Source organism: Meles meles, chromosome 15 (genome assembly GCF_922984935.1).
Source record: "Meles meles chromosome 15, mMelMel3.1 paternal haplotype, whole genome shotgun sequence".
Taxonomy (NCBI): Eukaryota; Metazoa; Chordata; class Mammalia; order Carnivora; family Mustelidae; genus Meles; species Meles meles.
In genome coordinates this window covers 67,782,556-67,801,811 of record NC_060080.1, presented here as the reverse complement: position 1 = coordinate 67,801,811, position 19,256 = coordinate 67,782,556, and the positions used below count along the sequence as shown (strand labels likewise).

At 44.8% G+C, this 19,256-nt stretch overlaps 1 protein-coding gene across 4 annotated transcripts in view; it reads left to right on the top strand.

Annotated features, from left to right (window-relative positions):
- Positions 1-19,256, top strand: part of SPTBN1 (spectrin beta, non-erythrocytic 1) — a 197,665-nt gene that overhangs the window by 80,913 nt on the left and 97,496 nt on the right. The window contains exon 1 of one of the 4 annotated variants that reach the window (XM_045979665.1): positions 6,406-6,993. The exons of 2 other annotated variants lie outside the window; for them this stretch is intronic. In XM_045979665.1, coding sequence (XP_045835621.1) covers positions 6,885-6,993 — 109 coding nt within the window. In that variant the 5' untranslated portion in view covers positions 6,406-6,884. Of the gene's footprint in view, positions 1-6,405; positions 6,994-19,256 lie in introns of those variants that run through there. One more of the 4 variants, XM_045979664.1, reaches the window with a different exon arrangement.

The following is a 19,256-nucleotide window of genomic DNA, read 5'->3' as shown; positions in this document are numbered from 1 at the left end:
TGGTCTTGCCATTTGAACTGCCCTTGATTAGAGATCAAGAGGGGTACCCGCTCCAGTCCCTGGCCTGGGTCCGTGATTCCGCAAGAAACCCACAACATCCTCCAGCCGGCAGCCTCCTTGGTGGCCTAAGGTGGGGGGAGAACTAGTTTTTGAAATTTCCTCTGTGAGGAGTTTAAAGACGAGTAATCCTAGCTGCACAGTGTAGCTATCTTCCCAACATGTCTCTTTCCTAAACGTTTATCTCAGTTACACAACAACCCGATGAAGTTGGTCCCATTGTTGTGTCAACATTTCAGGCTCAGGGAATCACAGAGTTAGAAAGTAGCAGAGCCAGATTCCCAGATTCCACGTCAGTTTTTAGGCAACTTTACTCCTCTAAACTTTGACCCCAATGCTCCGCGGGTGATGCTCTGGGAGGAAGCAGAGGAGTGGTCTAGGCCTGATCGACAGGACCGGCATGGACATGAGGACATGTTGCTGACTGCTTCTGGCTGCCCAGGCTGTGGGCCCTGTGTGTGCAGGGCCACTGGGGAGAAAGGAGACGTTCTGGCAGGGTGGCAGGCAGCTAGCAGTGAACAGAAACACTAGTGTCACAGATGTGTTCTGACGGTGGGACTTGTTGAAAATTGTACCTTTTCGGGAGGGCAGGGGAAGAGGGTTCCAGGTAGCTGTTTTCTGTTTTTGACTGGATTTCATGGTGGTATGCTTGGTTAGTTGGTTGAGCTTTCTGGTATGTAGGGCAGTTCCCTTTGCATAATCAGGGATGGGTTTTTGAGAATATACATACTGAGGCAGGCTGTGGGAGAAAAGACAGCGGTAACTAGGTAGTTAGGGGGTGGGAGGCTCTCGGGGCATTGTACAGTAGAGGGGAGGCAGAAAAAGAATGGGCAAGGTAAGGATTCCAGACTGCAACCAGTGGCAGGAGGCTGGTTGGAGAAGGGGGTGGGTGGGTGGGCCAGAGAGATGAGACAGATCACATAAGCTTCAGCTCCAGGGAGCATAAATGCACTGGCATGATTTGGAGCCTGCTTCTCTATCTGGCCACACCAGTGGAAGAGGATAATTTTAATAATATTATTTTGGTTTCCTATAATATTATTTTGGTTTCCTATAAAGAAACGCTCAGGAGAAAATGGCTGTGGTCGTCTAGCTGTTGTCCAGATGAGGAAAGGCAGATCCGGAAAGGGCAGAGAGTTTGGCAAAACACTTTGTATGTGAAACTTTGTTGTGTTCTATCCTTCCCTGTTCCCACCACTTCTTTCCCAGCTCTTGGGTTGGTTTCTCAAGTCTTTGAATGTGTACACATCCCATCTTTGCATGTTGGCCATCCCCTCCCGGGCATTGCAGTCTTGCTGATGTTTAGATGTTCAGGAAATGAACACTCCATAGTTTACCCTTTTAAGCTTGCTGTGATGCAGGGAAGGCAAGGCGTTTGTCTTTTTTCTTTTCCTTTTTTTTTTTTTTTTTTTTTTTTTAAACCTCTCAGACTTCATAAAGCCTCTTGGGACAAACATAGTCTTAATCTCAGCTTAGGGTTTCCATTCACATGGTACATGTTAAACCATATAATGAATCTTTGTGTATAGATCCAAGTATGAGAAAAGGAACAAAACCCAACCAAACAAGACCAAACAAAACCCATTCACAAGAGAACCCTTAAAGTAGCAACTTCCATGTGAATAGCAGAAAATGTGCCTGTTCCTGACCCAGCTAAGTGTTGCATAAGTTCCTGTGGAGGTTTACTTGGGTTTTAGGTATCCTGATACCATTTACCCAGTTTTTTATGTTTTTTTCTGAAAATCTTGGAAACCCATCAGTAGCTGACAGTATGCTCTAAGTCCATGGGATAAACAGGGCTAAACTTGGTCAGTCTGGGGTCCAGGTATGACTCTGCCGTTCATCAGCTGCAGAGCCCACAGCAAGGCATGGTACCTCTGAATCTCAGTTGCTTTGTCTGCAAAATGGACCTAATACCAACCTCATAGGTTTAGTCACTTGAGAAAATGTATGTGAAAGCATTTTGAAAATTCCAAAGTGCTAGACTAATGTGATACTGTTGTTATGGCTAATTGTTTATATGGAGATTGATGATAATTGGGGCTACAACAATTGTCTTGAAGAGAAGGGAGATTATTTATCACTGATAAATAGATTTAGAGCCAGAAGGAATTTTTTATGACCCTAAACTCCAACCTGTTTGATCTCCAGGTGAGGCCCCGTGAAGGTTAGACACATATACAATGACCTTGCTTCTCCGTGGCACTCAGGAGAGGGGTGAACCCGAGTACTCTGGACTGGGGCCTTTCAGCAGACCACAGCACTCCTAATTTGTGCTGTCCGCAAATAACCACAGGGACTTGGTTTTACACCATTCTGACACCACGAGGGTGATGGATACATGTTGCCTGGGCTCCAGGTACTTCGATCCCATTGCTGACGGTGCCCGTCAGTTGTGGCCATTTGTCATTATGCCTTGGAATCTTGGTGCAGCTTGAAGCCAGGCACAGGGGCTTCCCAGAGCTGGCCACATGTGTTGATATCCCTGGCCTGGATGAGGGACACTAGTTTTTTAGATTAGAAAACATCGAAGGAATAGGCTGAAATCACACAGTCTGTTTCTGTAAAAGCTTGGTTCACTACTGAGCATTCTGAAAACTGTCTTGCTCCCCTTCTGGTTCCCTTTCCCATTCTATGTGTTTCTGCCATAGGTGTCTCCAGGATTCTTCTTAGAGTACTACAGATAAACTGTGGGTAGGACCCCTGGCCTCTTGCTTTAAGTCAGAGTTGGGTAATCCCTTTAAATTTCTTTTCTTCCTTAAAATGTCCCTGTCCTTTCCCTCCTGCTTCTGAAGGTAGGGGTATCTCCTCTTGGCTAGGGCTGGCTGCCCTACCCGTATCTTAGAGCCATTTTCCCACTGGCCTTTTCCTACCTGTGGCAACTCGGGGCTGAAACCTTGCACAGAAGATATGCTCAGCTGGACCCAGCCCGGAGCCCCTCCCCCTGCTCCTTTCACTATTCAGTACCTCTACCTTCTTGCTCTTCTTCCTTTTGCTCCTCATTCTTTCATCCTGTAGCCTCACTTTGGCTTTTACTATTCACTGACTCCTCATTCACCTACTGGATCACATATTCCCTGACTTCTGGTTCCTTCTTTTTCCAACACCTGATGCCATCCTAACCCATTTCCTCCTTGAGTATCTCTTTCTTCTCATGGATTGTCATTCCGTAGCTCTTTGGTATCTCTACCGTATTTTCTTCTTCCTCACCGACCCTGGCCTTCCCCAGGGCTCTGCGCCTGGCCACTTGCCTCTTACCTTCCTTCCCCGGTTTAAGCCCACTATAGTCTCTCTCACTGTACATGGGACTGTCTCCTCAGCCTTGAGCTCCTGCTCCACCTCCTTTACTGCTTCTGGACCTGTTGCCCCTTGGTGCTGCAGGTAACTCAGATACAGAAAGAAATGTTCAATCCTTCCCTTCAGCCCGTAGCCAGCTCTGAAAACCCCAGTGTCTTCCATCACCCTAGCCTTTGAACCTCCCACCCACGTACTGTTGGTTCCCAGAGTCCTATGGATTAACTGTTGCATCAGTCTGTTCCTTTTTGTTCCTATTGCCTCACACTGACTAGTCCTTTGACCTGGAGAGCTCCAGTAACCACCTAAGTGACCTTGCCGCTTTTGGCTTCTCTCCTTTCTACCCGTTCTAACTGACCACTGCCAGATTAATCTTCCCTAGAGCCCAACCTAGATTGCATCCTCCTATGTCTGAAAAGTCTCCAATAGTTTCCAGCCCAGGCTTAGTTCCCTCAGGGTCTCCCTCGTACCTGACCGTCCCTCATGCTCCAGTCAAAGGGTAGCACTTGCTGGTGCTATTCCTGGGACAGTCCATTCGGTGCCTTTATTTCCCAACCACCCCTCACTAGGAGAGGAGGCTTCCCTCTCTCCCAGCCTGTTGCTAATCTACATGTGTTTCAAGGTTTGGTCATAATGCCAGGCCCTCATGGAGGGTTTCTGCCAGTCTTCCTAGGCAGTTGTTTCTCCCTTATCCTCCGTAGCCCCCTCCTTTAGCCCCTGTCTGTTTCTCTGGTGTTGGACTGTTTGCGTATTTGTCCCATCTCTGTTGGCCTGGAACTCGCCCAATCATCTCTCAAGCCTCCACGGGGCAGTGTACCTTGCACACAGTTGGCGTCCAGTAAATACCGAATGGAATAAAGAATGAGTGCCTCTGGTCTTCCTTTACCTCCTCTCCACTGCTGAGTTGGAGGTGGTCAGATGAGTCATCAGGATTGTGTTCTCCTCTTCCCCTACCCATCACAGCAAATAGATTCCCACTTCTCACCCCTGCCCCTGCAGGGTTAGTAAACCCTTCCCCAGCCTCAAAACCTTTCTTTCCAGTACTTGGCATGTGTTCACTCTGCCTGGCTTGTTCCGAGTCTGCTCTTTAGTACTGACTTTGGCTATTTTAGTCCCAGCCTCTAACCCCATCACCTAGTAGTAGTAACCTGGCTAATTAGCTTATTTCACCTACTTCCCCATACCAGAGGGGGAGCTGAAAGGGAGACTCCAAGAATGGTGACTCATACTCAGTCACTAAGTGGCTTAAAGATTAAAAATAAAGCATTGTAAATTGGCAAGCACTTTGCAGTCTCATTGTCTTGGCCCACAGCTGGACACTTATTAGAGACTTAAAACTTCATATTTAATAGTGGTTTATTTAATATTAATATATACTGTATTTTAACAGTGAAGAAGGTCCTGTCCTGTTAAGATCTTAATTGAGAAAATTCTCCATTCTACTTTTTGTAGCTTTGATGTGGTACATGGGGGGAAGTATGCAAAGGGTATTTTGAAAAATTCACTCCTAGTTTTGAATGGAATGATTGTTGTCAGGGCATTTTCACATCATTCCCTCATTGACCTTGTTAGAGGTAGGCATTAATTATCCCTGTCTGACAAGAGAGGTTTAGAAAGAATCCAAGGTTTCTTCCAAGGTCATAGGCGATTAAGAGCCTTGGCCAGGACTAGAAACTCAGGTCTTCAGAATCCTAGTCCTTTGCTTCTTCCAGTAACCCCCCATTTTGCCACATTCCTGTCAGCATTATGAATAGCAGCTGTGGGTGGTTAAAAGGGCTTTAGAAATTACTCTACATTCTGGATGATGAGAAATGCCTTCAAATCCTGGCCCTGGCTTCCCAAAGCTAAAGGTTGACACTGGTTGTATTTAAAGCCTGTGCTGTAGGTGTTCGGAATGGGGTTTCTCAGTTGAACAGCTAACTGGACTTTAGGTTTGTTTTAACTCTAGCTGGGGTCAGGGTGCAGTTGCTTGAATTACAAGTGCCCTGGGGACTAAAGTCATCCTGGAGTGGAGGCCCACCTCTTTTTAGTGCAGATTGGAATCCCTTAGCAACAAAATTACTTTATTCAGTGAGTACTGCTGCAGGGCTCCATGTGGAAAAGCCAAATCGTGATTTGTTGTCTGCCTGCAGTTAGTTGGGGAAGGTGGGAAGAAAAAACGAGGGTCAGTTACTTCCCCCAAATACATTTTGATCACTGCTTTTCTTTGTAGATTTATTTTTATTTTTTCGTTGAGATTGGTGGGAGAAATTGAGGAGTGTTTTAATATCTTGAAGAACCCAAAAGTTCAGGAGACTCATTTTACAAATCAAAGTAGGATTTGAGGGTAATTTCTGTTATCTCCCCATCCGTTCCTAGACTCCTCAGGTCGGGGATCCTTGAGGTGTTTACCTGTGTACCTTTCTCCCACAATGCCTTGCAAATCACTGCTCCCGTCAATCTAGCATTGCGTTGTCTTACAGGGTCAGTGTTACAAACCTTCCGCCAAGTATCTTGTGAGGGCCGCAGAAGTCTGTTGAGATTTTTCTGTGCGCGGAACTCACACCTCCCCTCGCCGTGGAGTGCCCAGAGTGACCGTGTCTCACTTTGACACGGTGGCCGGCCCGGCCGGCGCGAGTGGTTGGCGCCCGCGCAGTGGGGACGCCGCGCGCACCCAGGTGCGCAGCCCGCGTGGCCGCCTTATCTCCGCAGACGCAGAGCAGTGGATGAGCCGCCCCGCGGGAGACCTGCGGGGCTCCGCACCCTCCCGGGCCGCCTCCTTTTCCTGTGATAGTAATCGGAGACTTTTCCGTTACATGAGGATCTCAACAAAAGATTGTAATTCCAGCAGCTTTGTTTGGGAAGGTACCACCGCGGCGGGCTCGTCCTGGGCCCTGCCCGGGGGTCGGCGGCTCCGGCGCGGAGGAGGCGGCGCGGGCCGCGCTGGGGCCGCCTGTGGGTGGGGGGGCCGCAGGCCGGCCGGCCTCCCCCGCGCCCCTCCTCGTGGTACAGCCTGCGTTTCCTCTACAATGCTGTTATGCTAATCAGGTGACATCACCGCCCAGCGCAAGGAGAGTGGCTCCTGATTAAATTACAAACCGGCGGCCGCCGCGGGCAGCCGGGAGGAGGTGTGTGTACTGCTCCCGCGAGCTCCTGGGCTCGGCGACCAGGGCACGCTTAGGATTGGCCATATTTTAAAATTCTTTTAAAGTAGGATTTGCACCTCCCTCTCTCCCTCCCTCCGTCCTCCCGCTCCTCCTCGGTAATTTATTTCAAGCTTCTAATCGAGAGCTACAAAAGGAAGGAAAGCAATAAGGAATTAGATCCCCGAGTGGTAACTCCCGGCCAGGCTAAGGTGGACTCTCCTGCAGCCAACTTCCTATCAGATCTGCCTGCGGGACTTTCAGACCGGAATGGGGCTTGCCTAAGGTCCAGCCCTTTTCGCGGGGCCGGGAGCCAAGCCGTGCGGAAGCTGCTGTGTGTTGGATGGGGGTAGGAGGGGGCCGGAGCGGGATTTCCAGCGTGCAGCCCGCCGGGGCGTTACGCCGGGCATAATGGAATTGCAGAGGACGTCTAGCATCTCGGGGCCGCTGTCGCCAGCTTACACGGGGCAGGTGCCTTACAACTACAACCAGCTGGAAGGGAGATTCAAGCAACTACAAGGTAAGCCCCCGCCTCCCAAAGGCCAGGCCTGCCTTGGGGCTTGTGCCTACGGGGTTCCGAGATTTTATTTGTGCCATATGGTACGTGACCCTAATGAAGACGGGCTGCCGCCCGGCCCAACCCCAAAGCCTCTGGTTGGCTGCGAGCACCCCATTCACTCCTTAAAGGAGACAGTTTCTCACTCTACTTTAGAAAAGCCACCATTTGGAGGCCCTTTCTCTCTCTCCTATCCTTTCGGCTCGCGGTTGTCAGGTATCTGCTATCCACTGAGCACACATCTTCTGGCCTCTTAGCTATCTTTGCCTCTCAGTGGATCAATGCTAATAGACCTATTAGTATGCAAGCATTTGATTCCGGGTCGCCTCTGTCTCCCAGCCCCCCAGCCTCTTACCTCTGGGAATCCTAAAGGTGTAACTGCTCGGCACCCAGTCGTATAGAACAATAGCAAAGGGGAGGAGGGAGTGGTCTTTTTGTTCCTAAGCCTTGGGTAAATTACAGTTTTGATTCCGAAGCCTAATTTTAACTCTTTTGATGTATTGTGTTGGGGAGAGCCTTCCCATCAATTTAGTGGGCTATATAATTTATAATGAAAGCCAGTTATTGTCATTCCAATGCTATGGGTTGGATTAGTTGGATCAATTATAGGTTTCTTGGCATCTATATTAATCTCAAATAATTGAATGAATCCAGTACTTTACCGCACATATTTTTATGGAGAGCAGAGTCCTGTGTGCAGCAGCGTGGGGGATGATGGGCTTGCCGCCCACCACTGGCGTGGCCCCTGCAGCCTGTGGCTGTCCCTGTCCTACCAGCAGGCCTGGCTGGCATTTTCTCCGAGCTCATAATGAAAAAGGGCTCATAACTGAAAACAGAACTCCTTCCGTTTGGAAGCCCCTGGATCAGTAGTAGGCCAGGAATGGCTCAGACTAACGCTGTGAAAAAGTGGCCTTCACACACTGTGTGTTTCTTATTTTAACTCTTCTCAGTGCCACAAATGCGGTTCCTGTGAGAAGGAGGAAGGAAGGAAGCAGCTCAATCCTGGAATGTTTTCATTGGGAAGGGGAGGAAAGATATATTTCATTCACAGGTTTATTTGTCTTGTGAAATAGTTGACAGTAATGACACTTTTCTGGAAAACAAGAGGCAGAACAGGACGTAGGGATTTTAAACATTTGCTAGTCTGTGCTGCATTCCTGGGGCGGTTAGCTGTAAGAAGCCGCTCCATTCTCTCCAGGGAATGGTTATGTGTCTTTGCCTCATTCTCCTTGAGCTCTTTGAAGGTGGAATTTGTGTTTTGGGAAAACTTGGGGTGGGGGGCAGGGAGGTAGGGTTAGTTCGCTGATGGTAAAGAGAGGAATGGTGTTGTGTCTGTTATCTTCTGGGTCTGTGCTGGAAGCCCTGTAGTTTTAGGTCTTGAGAATTCAGAATGCACCTCTAGTAAGCATGACTAAGTCTCCCCGCTTGGTTGTGCCATACTGTCGAGGAGAACGCACGGAGTGGTGGATCCTTGATCCGAAAACCAATTACCAACGTCCAGTCAGCCCACTCTTGTAGTCTCAGAAAAAATGCAAAACCAAGGAAAAGATGTAAGAAGGTGTGGGGAGCGGTGTACTCACAGGCCCACCCTTAACAAAAGGCTGTTATCTGAAAGCTTTGAGGGTGGTTGTAAAACTGCTCACTGAGAAGGGTGGAGCGTAGGCACAGGAAATGTCTTAAACTGTTCTCTCTGGAGAGAGGAAAATTAAAAAACAAATTACCATGCTCCCTTGATTTTTTTTACCTGGTTACTGTTTCTCAAGGAAATCCCTTCAGAAGTTGTGGGCTTCACATTTTGTGTGGTAGGGTTTTTGTTTTTTTTTCTTTAATGACTTTTGCTCCCTAATGTAGTTCCTTCCAGTTAACTTTATTTCTGCATATTGTGGTTTAGGAGTTACACAAGTTTGGTGTTGGTATTTCTATAACAGAAAACCACCCATGTTGAGGAACTGAGAAAGGTTGAATTAACTTTCAAGTATGGTGTATCCCAAGAGAATTAAAAACAGGCATCCTCCTTAGTAATGATAAATGGAACTGATGGCATTTTAAGCAACTTTAGGGGGAATTTTTGCTAAAATCTTTTCCCATACCTACCCCCAGTTTGTATTTACCATTCTTCCAATCACCACATTTTTGATGATGTATAGATTATATCATCTGATTTAATTTTATACCTACTTCCAAAGCTGCCCTTCCCTACCCCCCCTTTTTTTTTTACTCTTCTGAGTATCATCCTTCTGAGCACTTTTAACCCAATTTTGATAAACTTGTCCTTTGAATTTATTTTTTTAAAATGCCCATTAAATGAATTTATTAATTTAGCAAATATGCTCGAGAATCTGAGAGGACTGTGATTTTGTGGGAGATAATTTCCGCATTTTTGCTGATTTCAAATATTTTCACAGTGGATCCTAAAAATTTCAGGCGGGACCAGGGGATGAGGTAGGATGTTTGGGCCAAGGAATGTATGATATTAAAATGTATTTGGTCTACTTAGAAAGGAAGCAAATAAGTATGACTCTTTTTACAGTCTGATTTGGGGGACTGAGATGTGGAGTGATACCGTCACACTAGTTCTCCTGGCATAAGACAAGAGACAGGATTTCAGCCTCTGATGGCTTCAAACGTTAACCACCAACACCCAGCACACCTAACAGACACACCCGAAGTGCATGCTTTCTCTCTCTCTTTCAAATTGTTCTTCAGCAAAATTGAGTTAACAAAATTAAGTTAACTTCCTCAGAGCTTGTGCATGTATCTTTAAAGTTGGATTAGTTTTGTTTTTTTTTTTAAATAAGAGAGAAATGTGTAAACAAAAAACTCAACTTTACATGTTTAGAAAAATGTGTTTGTAGTAACAGGTTCATAATACCTTTTTTCCAGTTTCAAATGAGCTAGCTTAATTCTTTATAGGAGAATATTGCTACTCTTGTACTCAGAAGCTGTTGCTTCTGCCTAAGGTGTAAAATAAATTTCAGACTCCTTAACTTGGCATTGCACCCTCCCCAAAATGGCCCTACCCTGAGTCCTTCCTGTTCCGACTCTTATATTCCAATCCAGTCTTCCAGGTAGGCAGGCTTACAGTGCTTCATAAAACCAAGCCCTGGGTTTTGGCATCATCTTCTGCCTTCTGCCTCAAATGCCCGACCCATCCATTTACCTATGGACATCATTCCTATAAATTTGTAAGACTGCGCACATTCCAGTCATTCCATAAAGCTCTTGTCTCCTCTGTTGGGGTTGGTGAGAAAAAGATCTCATTGAATGTTTACCAGGTCATGTTAGCAGGAGCTTTATCAGAACACACCTGAGAGATTTTAAAGAGAGAAGACAAATAGCTTGACCAGGGTGAGAAGCATTATTGTGCTCAGGCTGCACATTGTTGTTTTCTAACCTTCTCCTAGACTTTTAGATACTATTTTATCTCTGCTATAATGACAATAATCATAATAACAGTAATGAGGTTACATTGTGAAATGGGCACCCTAACCTGATTCCTCTCTCCTGCCTACCTGTTTCCCAGAGAGCCAGGATTCTTTTGGCTCTGGCAGTGGAGTTGTAATGAAGACAGGATCTAGGTGAAAAGTATCAAAATGAACTTCTGCTTTCTCTGCAGCCTAACCCTGACCTAGTACTTCTGGAGAAGGTGCTTTTTCTTAGCTGTTCCGGCTCAGTGAACTTGTCCCACTGTCTAAAAAGAATGAGGGAGTAGTCTGTCTTTGGTGGGACATAGAGGGAGACTACAGAGAGATTTATTAGATGATATCAGATTTGCCTTGTTGTGTTTCTTTCTTTTCTTTTTCTTCTTTCTTTCTTGCGGGGTGGGGGGAGTCCTAGTTTCTTCTTTTAGGGAAAAAAATATTGCTGGTCTTGTGCCCACAAATTGTGAAGAAAATTTATTCTCGAGTGTTTTAGAACTTGGCAGTTTGTTAGGGTACCTAGATGTTTGTCTTGCATATGTCTTAAACCTTATAGAAAGCCTTATAGAAAGTGTATTCCTGGGCCTACACCTCCTTCTTGTCATGAAGAAAATGTAAAGGTCTCAGATGTAAAGTGTCAGCCTTCAAATATTCCCGTTGTGATAGTGAAAAGATTTGACAGATGATGACTCTTTTTTGGGGGTGGGGGCCAAGAATTAAAAGAGCACTTCTGGATTTAATGAAAACATAAAAGATTGGCTTTTTGGTCTGGATACCTGCTAGTACTATAGCTAGTCTAAGCCCAGAAAACTTTGTGGCACAAGTCACCAGTTTTTAAAAAATATATCTTTTGGGGGTACCTGGGTGTCTCACTTGGTTGGGCATCTGCCTTGAGCTCCGGTCGTGATCCCAGCATGCTGGGATTGAGCCCCACATCGCGCTCCCTGCTCACTGGGGAGTCTGCTTCTCCCTCTCCTCCCCACTCATGTGCTCTCTCTTGCTATCTCTCTCTCTCTCTTAAATAAAAGTCTTTTTTTTTTTAAATTTTATTTATTTATTTGACAGTCAGAGATCACAAGGCAGAGAGGCAGGCAGAGAGAGAGGAGGAAGCAGGCTCCCCGCTGAGCAGAGAGCCCAATGCGGGGCTGGATCCCAGGACCCTGAAATCATGACCTGAGCGGAAGGCAGAGGCTTAATCCTCTGAGCCACCCAGGCGCCCCTAAATAAAAGTCTTTAAAAAACATACATATATGTATCTTTTTTACCAGTTTACCAGAGTTTCAACTCACAATTTGTAAAGTTCTTAGCAGGTTTGTGAATTAGAACTCTTTCCGAATGATGTGGTAATAGTAATAATTACTATTAATATGTACAGCACTTTAATATGTATCATCTTGCATAATTAAATTAACTAAATGAGAGTATTCAGAGTACACAGCGTGGAATCTACTACATAGTAAGTTCTAAATAAGTGTGCATTTATTTAGTGTTAGTAATAACTCTCTGGAGCAGATACTCCTACTGTTTATAGGTAAATAAGTGGATCATTGGGTTAAAATCAATTGGCACAAGGCTACATCTCTGGAACCCAGGTTTTCTGACTGCAAATTTGATCTCTTTTAGGACCACACAGTGTTGGTTAGGTTTGAGCCACGCACCCGCTCCCTAGATACCATGAACGCGTATTCTAGTGGCATGGAAAATTAATGAGCTCAGGACTGCTCAGATTTCTGGACATGTGGTGCTCCCAGTTTTTGGTGGGCCAGGAACTCTGACAGACAAGGGAATACTGATTCCTTTAGTCTTTGACTGGGATGTCCATTAAAAGGACTGTTGGAGGCCAGCTAGGAGGAAGAGGAGGTGACGGATTAACTCCCTTTGAGGGAAAGAGACCATTATTCTTAGAGTGGTGAAATGGGACTGAATGACTTGACTGCTAAGGAAGCTTTCTGATGACTCTGTTCTGGTCACCTCTTCACATGCCTAGGGCCTGGAAAGGGGTCTGCTGCATTGCATCTCCCTCTGTTTTAGCCTCTTTCTTTGGTTTCCTGAACCACCCCTCCCCCGCAACTCTTGGGCCTCCCTAAAGCTGGGCCCTGATGAGAGCTCTCTGCAGAAAGTTTTGGGATTTGGTTCTGGCTGACCTTCCTATCTCCAGCTTTTGCTACTCCTTCCTTAACAGTACTTAGGATTCCCTAAATCTCCCCTGCATTTCCCTGCTCTTGAGACCCTGCTCTCTAGGTGTCTTGCACCGGGAATTATTTCTTCAGTTGGGATTATTACTTTCGAGTTCCAGTTCAGATGCCACTTAATTCTAAGTATTCCCTGAGGGAGGAGAGGTCAGAATCTGCTTGGATTCCCTTCCTGTAAGATTTAAAGTGGAACCATTTGCTCACTTTGTGATTTTTACATATTGTTTTTGGTTACCATTGAATTACCTTTTTTGGTTTTTTCCCTACATTTCACAAAGTTTAGGGGCATAAAGACAAAAGTCTGGCATAACCAGTCTGACACATAGCAGTTACCAAGTCTGTTAAAGAGTAAATAAATGAAACTGTTACAATGGACTGCTTTATTGTAGTGGTTCTCAAAGGTAAGTCCCCAGACCAGCAGCATCAATGGGATCTGGGAACGTGCTAGAAATATAAATTCTCAGGCCTGACTTCTGGAACTCTGGGGTGGGGCCTGGCAGTTAGTGTTTTTATAGCCTGCCAGGTGGCTCTGGTGCACACTCAAGTTTGCGAAATGCTCCCTTATTGGACCATTCCTACAATCTTTGTGATTTGGTAATGGGGAGGAACCGGCTGCTTGAATCCTCCTAAATGGGACCAGATACTCTTAATTTATGTAATTAAGATTTATGTAATTAATTAAGATACTCTTAATTTATGAAGAATGAAGAGTTGTGAAGAAGTATGTTTAGAATAACATTGTTTAATAGTGGAAAAGACATTTAATGAGTCAGGAATGGCTTCTGCTTTGAAATTAGAGAAGCCACTAAACATCTGCAGGCCTCAGTCACCTCATCTGCCAGAGGTGCTAATTATCTGTCCCAGGTCCCCACCAAGTTAGTGGGAAGAGCATTCCAGAAAGATCTAAGTTTAAAAAAAAAAATAGAGAAACAGATAATAGTATTTGAAGGTTGTGCAGACAATTCAGTAAGTGCGGACAATTTTTTTGTTCTGTTTTGTTCAGGTTCTTAATAAAGAATCTGTTGCATTTCACTTGAAAAACAGAAATCCCCGCAACTTGGTTATCTGGGAGGGAGGCAGGTGGTACCTGGCCACAGCCCTCTTCTGGATATCTGAAGATCTGGGCCACTTCCCTTATCTGAATACCTGGCAGGTTTACCTTCCAGGGTTGCATTGAACAGCAGATGCCATAATCTGTATGATGCTTCCTTGAAAAAAATCCATGTACTGTTTAAAATGTCAAGTGTGGCCATTGTTTCCATCATTGTATTTTCTTTTTTTTTTTAAGATTTTATTTATTTATTAGAGAGAGAGAGAGCGAGCACAGACAGACAGAGTAGCAGGCAGAGTCAGAGGGCAAAGCAGGCTCCCCGCCGAGCAAGGAGCCCGATGTGGGACTCGATCCCAGGACGCTGGGATCATGACTTGAGCCGAAGGCAGCCGCTTAACCAACTGAGCCACCCAGGCGTCCCCATCATTGTATTTTCTTTAAAAAAAAAACCAAACTACTATATATGGATGAACTGTAAGAAGTCCAGTATGGCCCAGCAGTTTAAATATGGACTTCAGAGTTTGTTTTCTTCTCTTCTGGAACTATTCTGGGACGAATAGTGACCGAGCTTTATATTTTCAGTTCACCATAGCCTTAACAGGCATCCATCTGTTCAGAGTTGGGAGTCTCACTTGTGCATGTTACCACAGCTAGCCAGGTAGATCTCAGCCATTTTTAGATCTTGGTGTCTTTTCTCCCTCTTGCCTGACAAGTTTCTGTCAGTTCTTGGGCCATCAGCTACAAAAAAACTAATGACAGATGAAATAAATGATAAGGGCATTGTAAGCATTTTTCTAACTTCAATAGTCTTTGCCAGATTGGCTTCATTAAAACTCTGGCAGCTGTTAAACCAGTTCATGAGTGCAAAGGATTTGCCATTTAAAACCTCCGTCTTCGGTCACTAATCTGGGCAACTTTAGAGCAAGAAGAGTCTAAGAAATAAAGTAATAAAACTGATTTTTGAAGATGGATGGTTTGCTTTTTGTTCTGTTTGTTTATTTTTAAAAAATGTTAATTGCCTGCTTTTCAGTGGGAACTGCCCCAATTAGGAAGTATGTGAGAAGGTGTATTTTGTGAATGCTGGAAATGCTGGTTGAGCTTAGAGAGGAATAGGAGCAAGTGGAAAAAAACTTGTTCATGTTGGGGACCCAGCGTAGGGAACCGAGAGGTGCGGGACCAGGGTAAGGGAAGTGGAGTGGGTTCATGGTGGTCAGAGTGTATTAGAGTGCAGAGCCAGGAAGAGCAGGTCAGAAAGCTTCTAGAGGGATAATTGAAAAGCCAGAGGATGTGTGGTCCTGTAAATCAGGTTAAGGAGTTCAGAGGGAAGTCTCTCTGTGAAAAGCCACTGAAGGATTTTAGATAGGAGAGTGCCTTATTCTGGATTTTTTTCCTCCCTTGGAAGAAAAGTGGGTCTGACTGCTTAATCTGGTGATTGCTTTAGAGGGTAGTGATCAAGAGAGAGGCTGGAGACCCGTTGGGAGGCTGTTGCATTTGTGGGGTGAGAAACTTAGAAACAGCATAGACTCCTTGAAATTTGAACTGCAAGGTACTTACAGCCTGGTTACTTAAACCCACCCAGATCTAGAGTCAGAACTTCATTGTAACAAGATTCCCCAGGTGGTTTGTTTGCACGTTCCAAGTGTAAGAAGTGCTGCCTTGGAAATAATCTTTACCTGCCTCCTTACCCCTATGAGCAGAGAGGGAAATAGTCCCAGAAAGGTTATGACCTTCCTGAGGTCTAAAGTTTATGTGTTTTTTAGGAAGTCTGTGTTAAAGGTAAGATTTTCATGGGGTCTTTTTCTCCTGGGTAAACTAGAGCATTTTAAAGTAACTATAAAAATAATCTTGTATCTAAACGTGTAATAGTTAATTAAAGAAAGTTTAGTATTACTGTAGGAGATTACAGGGCTTTCAAAGCATGGTTGGTTAATTCCTAGCTTTGTAAGTCTTTTGTAGAATTTGGCTGGGATTTTCCTTCTTGCTAATCCTGCAGTTTTTGAAATTGGTGCAGTTAAAAAAGCACAATTTCTTGTCATTTACCCTTTTGGTATTAATGGAGAATTATAAAATTACAGAATTTTAGCATAGTGTTCTGGGAAGTAGAGTCTTGCTAAGGTTGTACCTACTTTATGACTTCAACCCTTTATATACTTCTAAACTATTTTTTTAAAAGCAGAAACAACCCCCTAACCTCTTGCTCCATCTTAGTAAAATCTTCCTTTATTAAATTGATGTTACTCTTCTTGCCCTGGTTGTTAGACTTTAAATCACTTTCAGACTCACCTAGCAGTGCCTTCAGGTATGGCTGTTAAAGTGGATTTAAAATACACTAAATACCTGTTACTGGATAAGTGCTCATTTCCTATGAGTCTGTAGGTAAAGCTTTAAAATTAGTGGGTATTGATTAGATAGGGGAGAAAAAACACCTGCTGAAACTTGTTGTCAGGCAGTTTTTGCCCCTTAAAGGCAGAAGAAAAGAGATGGGGGAGATAAGTTACTTTTGTCAACTAGCACCACTCTAGAACCTTCCCGATGAAAAGGGCACAAGTAATGAAATCAGTAGTTGTCTAGAGGCCACTCAGATGATGCTCTTAACTACAGCAGATTGGTGGTCATTATTAATGGGCAAAGTTAAATTTCTAGCTGTTCTTTATATTACTCCAAAATTCTTTTTATATAATAATTATTTCATAGCCAAATTTTGACATGTTCAAAGGAAAGACTAGTTTAAGATTCTGCAATCACAAGGGGCACCTGGGTGGCACAGTTAGTTAAGTGTCCAACTCTTGGTTGTAGCATAGGTCATGGTCGTGGGGTCCCGGTATTGAGCTCAGGGCTCTGTGCTCAGAAGCTTGGAGTCTCCTGGAGATTCTCTGTCCCTCTGCCAGATCAGGGCAATCTTTTTACTAATCTGAGTCTGTTCACTCATTTCTGTGATGAGGGGTAATACACCTTTTATGAAGTACGATTGTCATAAGAGTAGTGTGAGGTTCAGGGCACCTGGGTGACTCAGTTGGTTAAGCATCTGACCATCTGACTCTTGATCTCAGGGTCATGAGTTCAAGCCCCACACTGGGCACCACACTGGGTATGGAGCCTACTTTAAAAATAAAAATAATGAAAAAGAGGGTCCCCTGGGTGGCTCAGTGGGTTGGGCCTCTGCCTTTGGCTCGGGTCATGATCTCTGGATCCTGGAATCAAGCCCCACATAGGGCTTTTTGCTCAGCAGGGAGCCTGCCCCCCCCCCCGTTGCTCTGCCTACTTATGATCTCTCTCTCTCTCTCTCTCTCTCTCTCTGTCAAATAAATAAATAAACAACTTTAAAAAAGAATAAGTGAGGTTCTCCACAGAGACTGTGACACTAGCTGGTACATGGCGGGCTCCCAGGAGTCAGTGGCAGACATTATTACAGGTCCTGGTTAAATGGCCCCAACAGGGACCATCTTTGAACCTGAGTTGGGTATCTTACCCCACCCCCACTCCTGAAACCTGTTCTGGGTGTGGTTTCCTTCAGCGCGTTAGAGGAGTGTTTGGTTTGCCTGAAAACGCACCCAACTGAAACGGCCCCTTTTATGTTCCCCTTTAGAAAGTATACAAGGCTGACAGCAGTCGTTTGAGTCTGATGACTTTTGATGTAGGTTGAAGGTCACAATGGTGCTGACTCTAAGTTCATAAAAAGCATCTAGAGCAGCTACTACCGAAGCCAGGGCACCCAGCACTTTGTCAGAGAGAACTACTGTAGCCAAACTAATATGAACCACCCTCCATAGACTGGTGAATGCCTCTACTGTGTGTTCTTTTGAAAGGCCTTTCTTAGCCTTTCTCTCTCTCCCCCAACCTTGTTTTCAAGAAGCATAGGTCCTTTAAGTGGCAAATCCAGTAATCATGGTAGCCGGGAGACACAGGCCAGCCTATATTTGGCTTCACAAAGGCCTTGTGAAAGATCTGGTCTTAAAGTCTCTTTTAATGCTGAAATGATGCAAGTGGAGAGTTAATTTGAGGATCACTGAGGCACGCTTTATTCGTGAAGAATGTGAGCAAAACATAAAAAGTCTGCGGGCTCTGTTCTTCTCTGGTGGTAAGGAAATTACATAGGCTGTGTCATTTGGGTGAATTTGACCCCCCCCCCAAATGTAATTGTGATGGAATTTTGGAGTGAGAGCTGTCATGTTAAGTACAGGCTAGTTGGAGTGTGTGTATGTTTTGCCTGAAATCCTTCTACAAACCAAAGACCTTATTTTGGTGACTCCCATGATGTACTGATAGTGGTTATCTCTTGGAATGTGGCCTTGGTTTTTTGAATTAGGCTTTTTTTTTTTTTTTTAAGAGAAACTTTGAAGGTCTATTTTAATGTATGTATATGAAGTCTTTGAAAGTCTGTGGGGGTCTGTTTGAACTGTTATCATGCCAGTGAGTTTCTGTAGATCTCTGGCTTGAATGTATAGTTGAGAGGTGAGTACAAGTCTAGTGCAGTGTGTTTCTGATGCTTGAAAATGGTGCCTTGATTTCTATTGAAGGAGACGTTTATTCCTACAGAGAGGTTTAAGCGATTCGCTATAAAAAAAAATTTCAGTCTTGCAGTGCTCAAGGGAGATTATGCATTATCTGCAAACAAGTGCCAAGCAGATGAAATCCCAGCTGTGCAGTCTGTGATAGAGACTGGGTGGGAGTGGCAGGGGGAGCAGAGGAGGAAAGCTGTTGGAACCTGGCAGCGGTGGTGTGGTGCAGAGGGCTGTGGAGGGCTGCTGGAGGCAGTGTTGAGTGTGAGGACATTTTATCTCAGAAACACAGCCTGGTGGGAAGCACCTGGACCCGGAAGTCACGTAAGCCTGCATTTAAATCCTGACTTCACCCATGACCTCCCTAGATCCCATCTTCTTGATCTGTTAAAAATTGGGAAAAATAAATAGCCCTTGGGGTGGCTATAAATCTTAAATTAAATTAGTACATCGTATTGATTGGGTGACAAACTCATTCCCAGTTAAGCACTGGCAGTTCCTTCTGAGCAGTCTTCCCAAGTCCCAGGCAAGCTAGATGGTGGGTCGCCATAGTTATATATAAAAGTACGTATGACTGGGTATGGAAGACACGGTCTGTGTGTGTTTGCTTGTCCCTGTGTGCCTTCCTAGTGCTTGGCACAAGAGTGATGAACGAGTAAAGTGAGGAAGGCAGTAACACATAGGTAGTTGTTTTAAAGTGAGTTGGGTGCTCTTACTCCCTGTGTCCTCCTCCCCTGAGTAAAGAGGTGGCCTCCCCAGCCACATAATAAATAATGGGTTGAATGAAAGCGTGAATCACATGGTAATGGTTTTGGCTCTCTGATGTGGCTAAACTATAACTTAAGGAAGGGCTTATCTGGCTCTGTCTACTTTTTTGATAAAATGAAATTTAGAAAGAACCCTTGGGACCTCCCATGTAGTCCCTGTAGCCTGCAGGGTGCTGGGAAAGTTGAACTTGGTGAGGAGAAGAAGGAATCCCATGGTAGTGAAGTAACTGAAGAGATACTAAAGTTGATTGGACATCAGGTTGTCTCCCCTTGCTGTTGCTGTTTTTACTTTTTTCCCT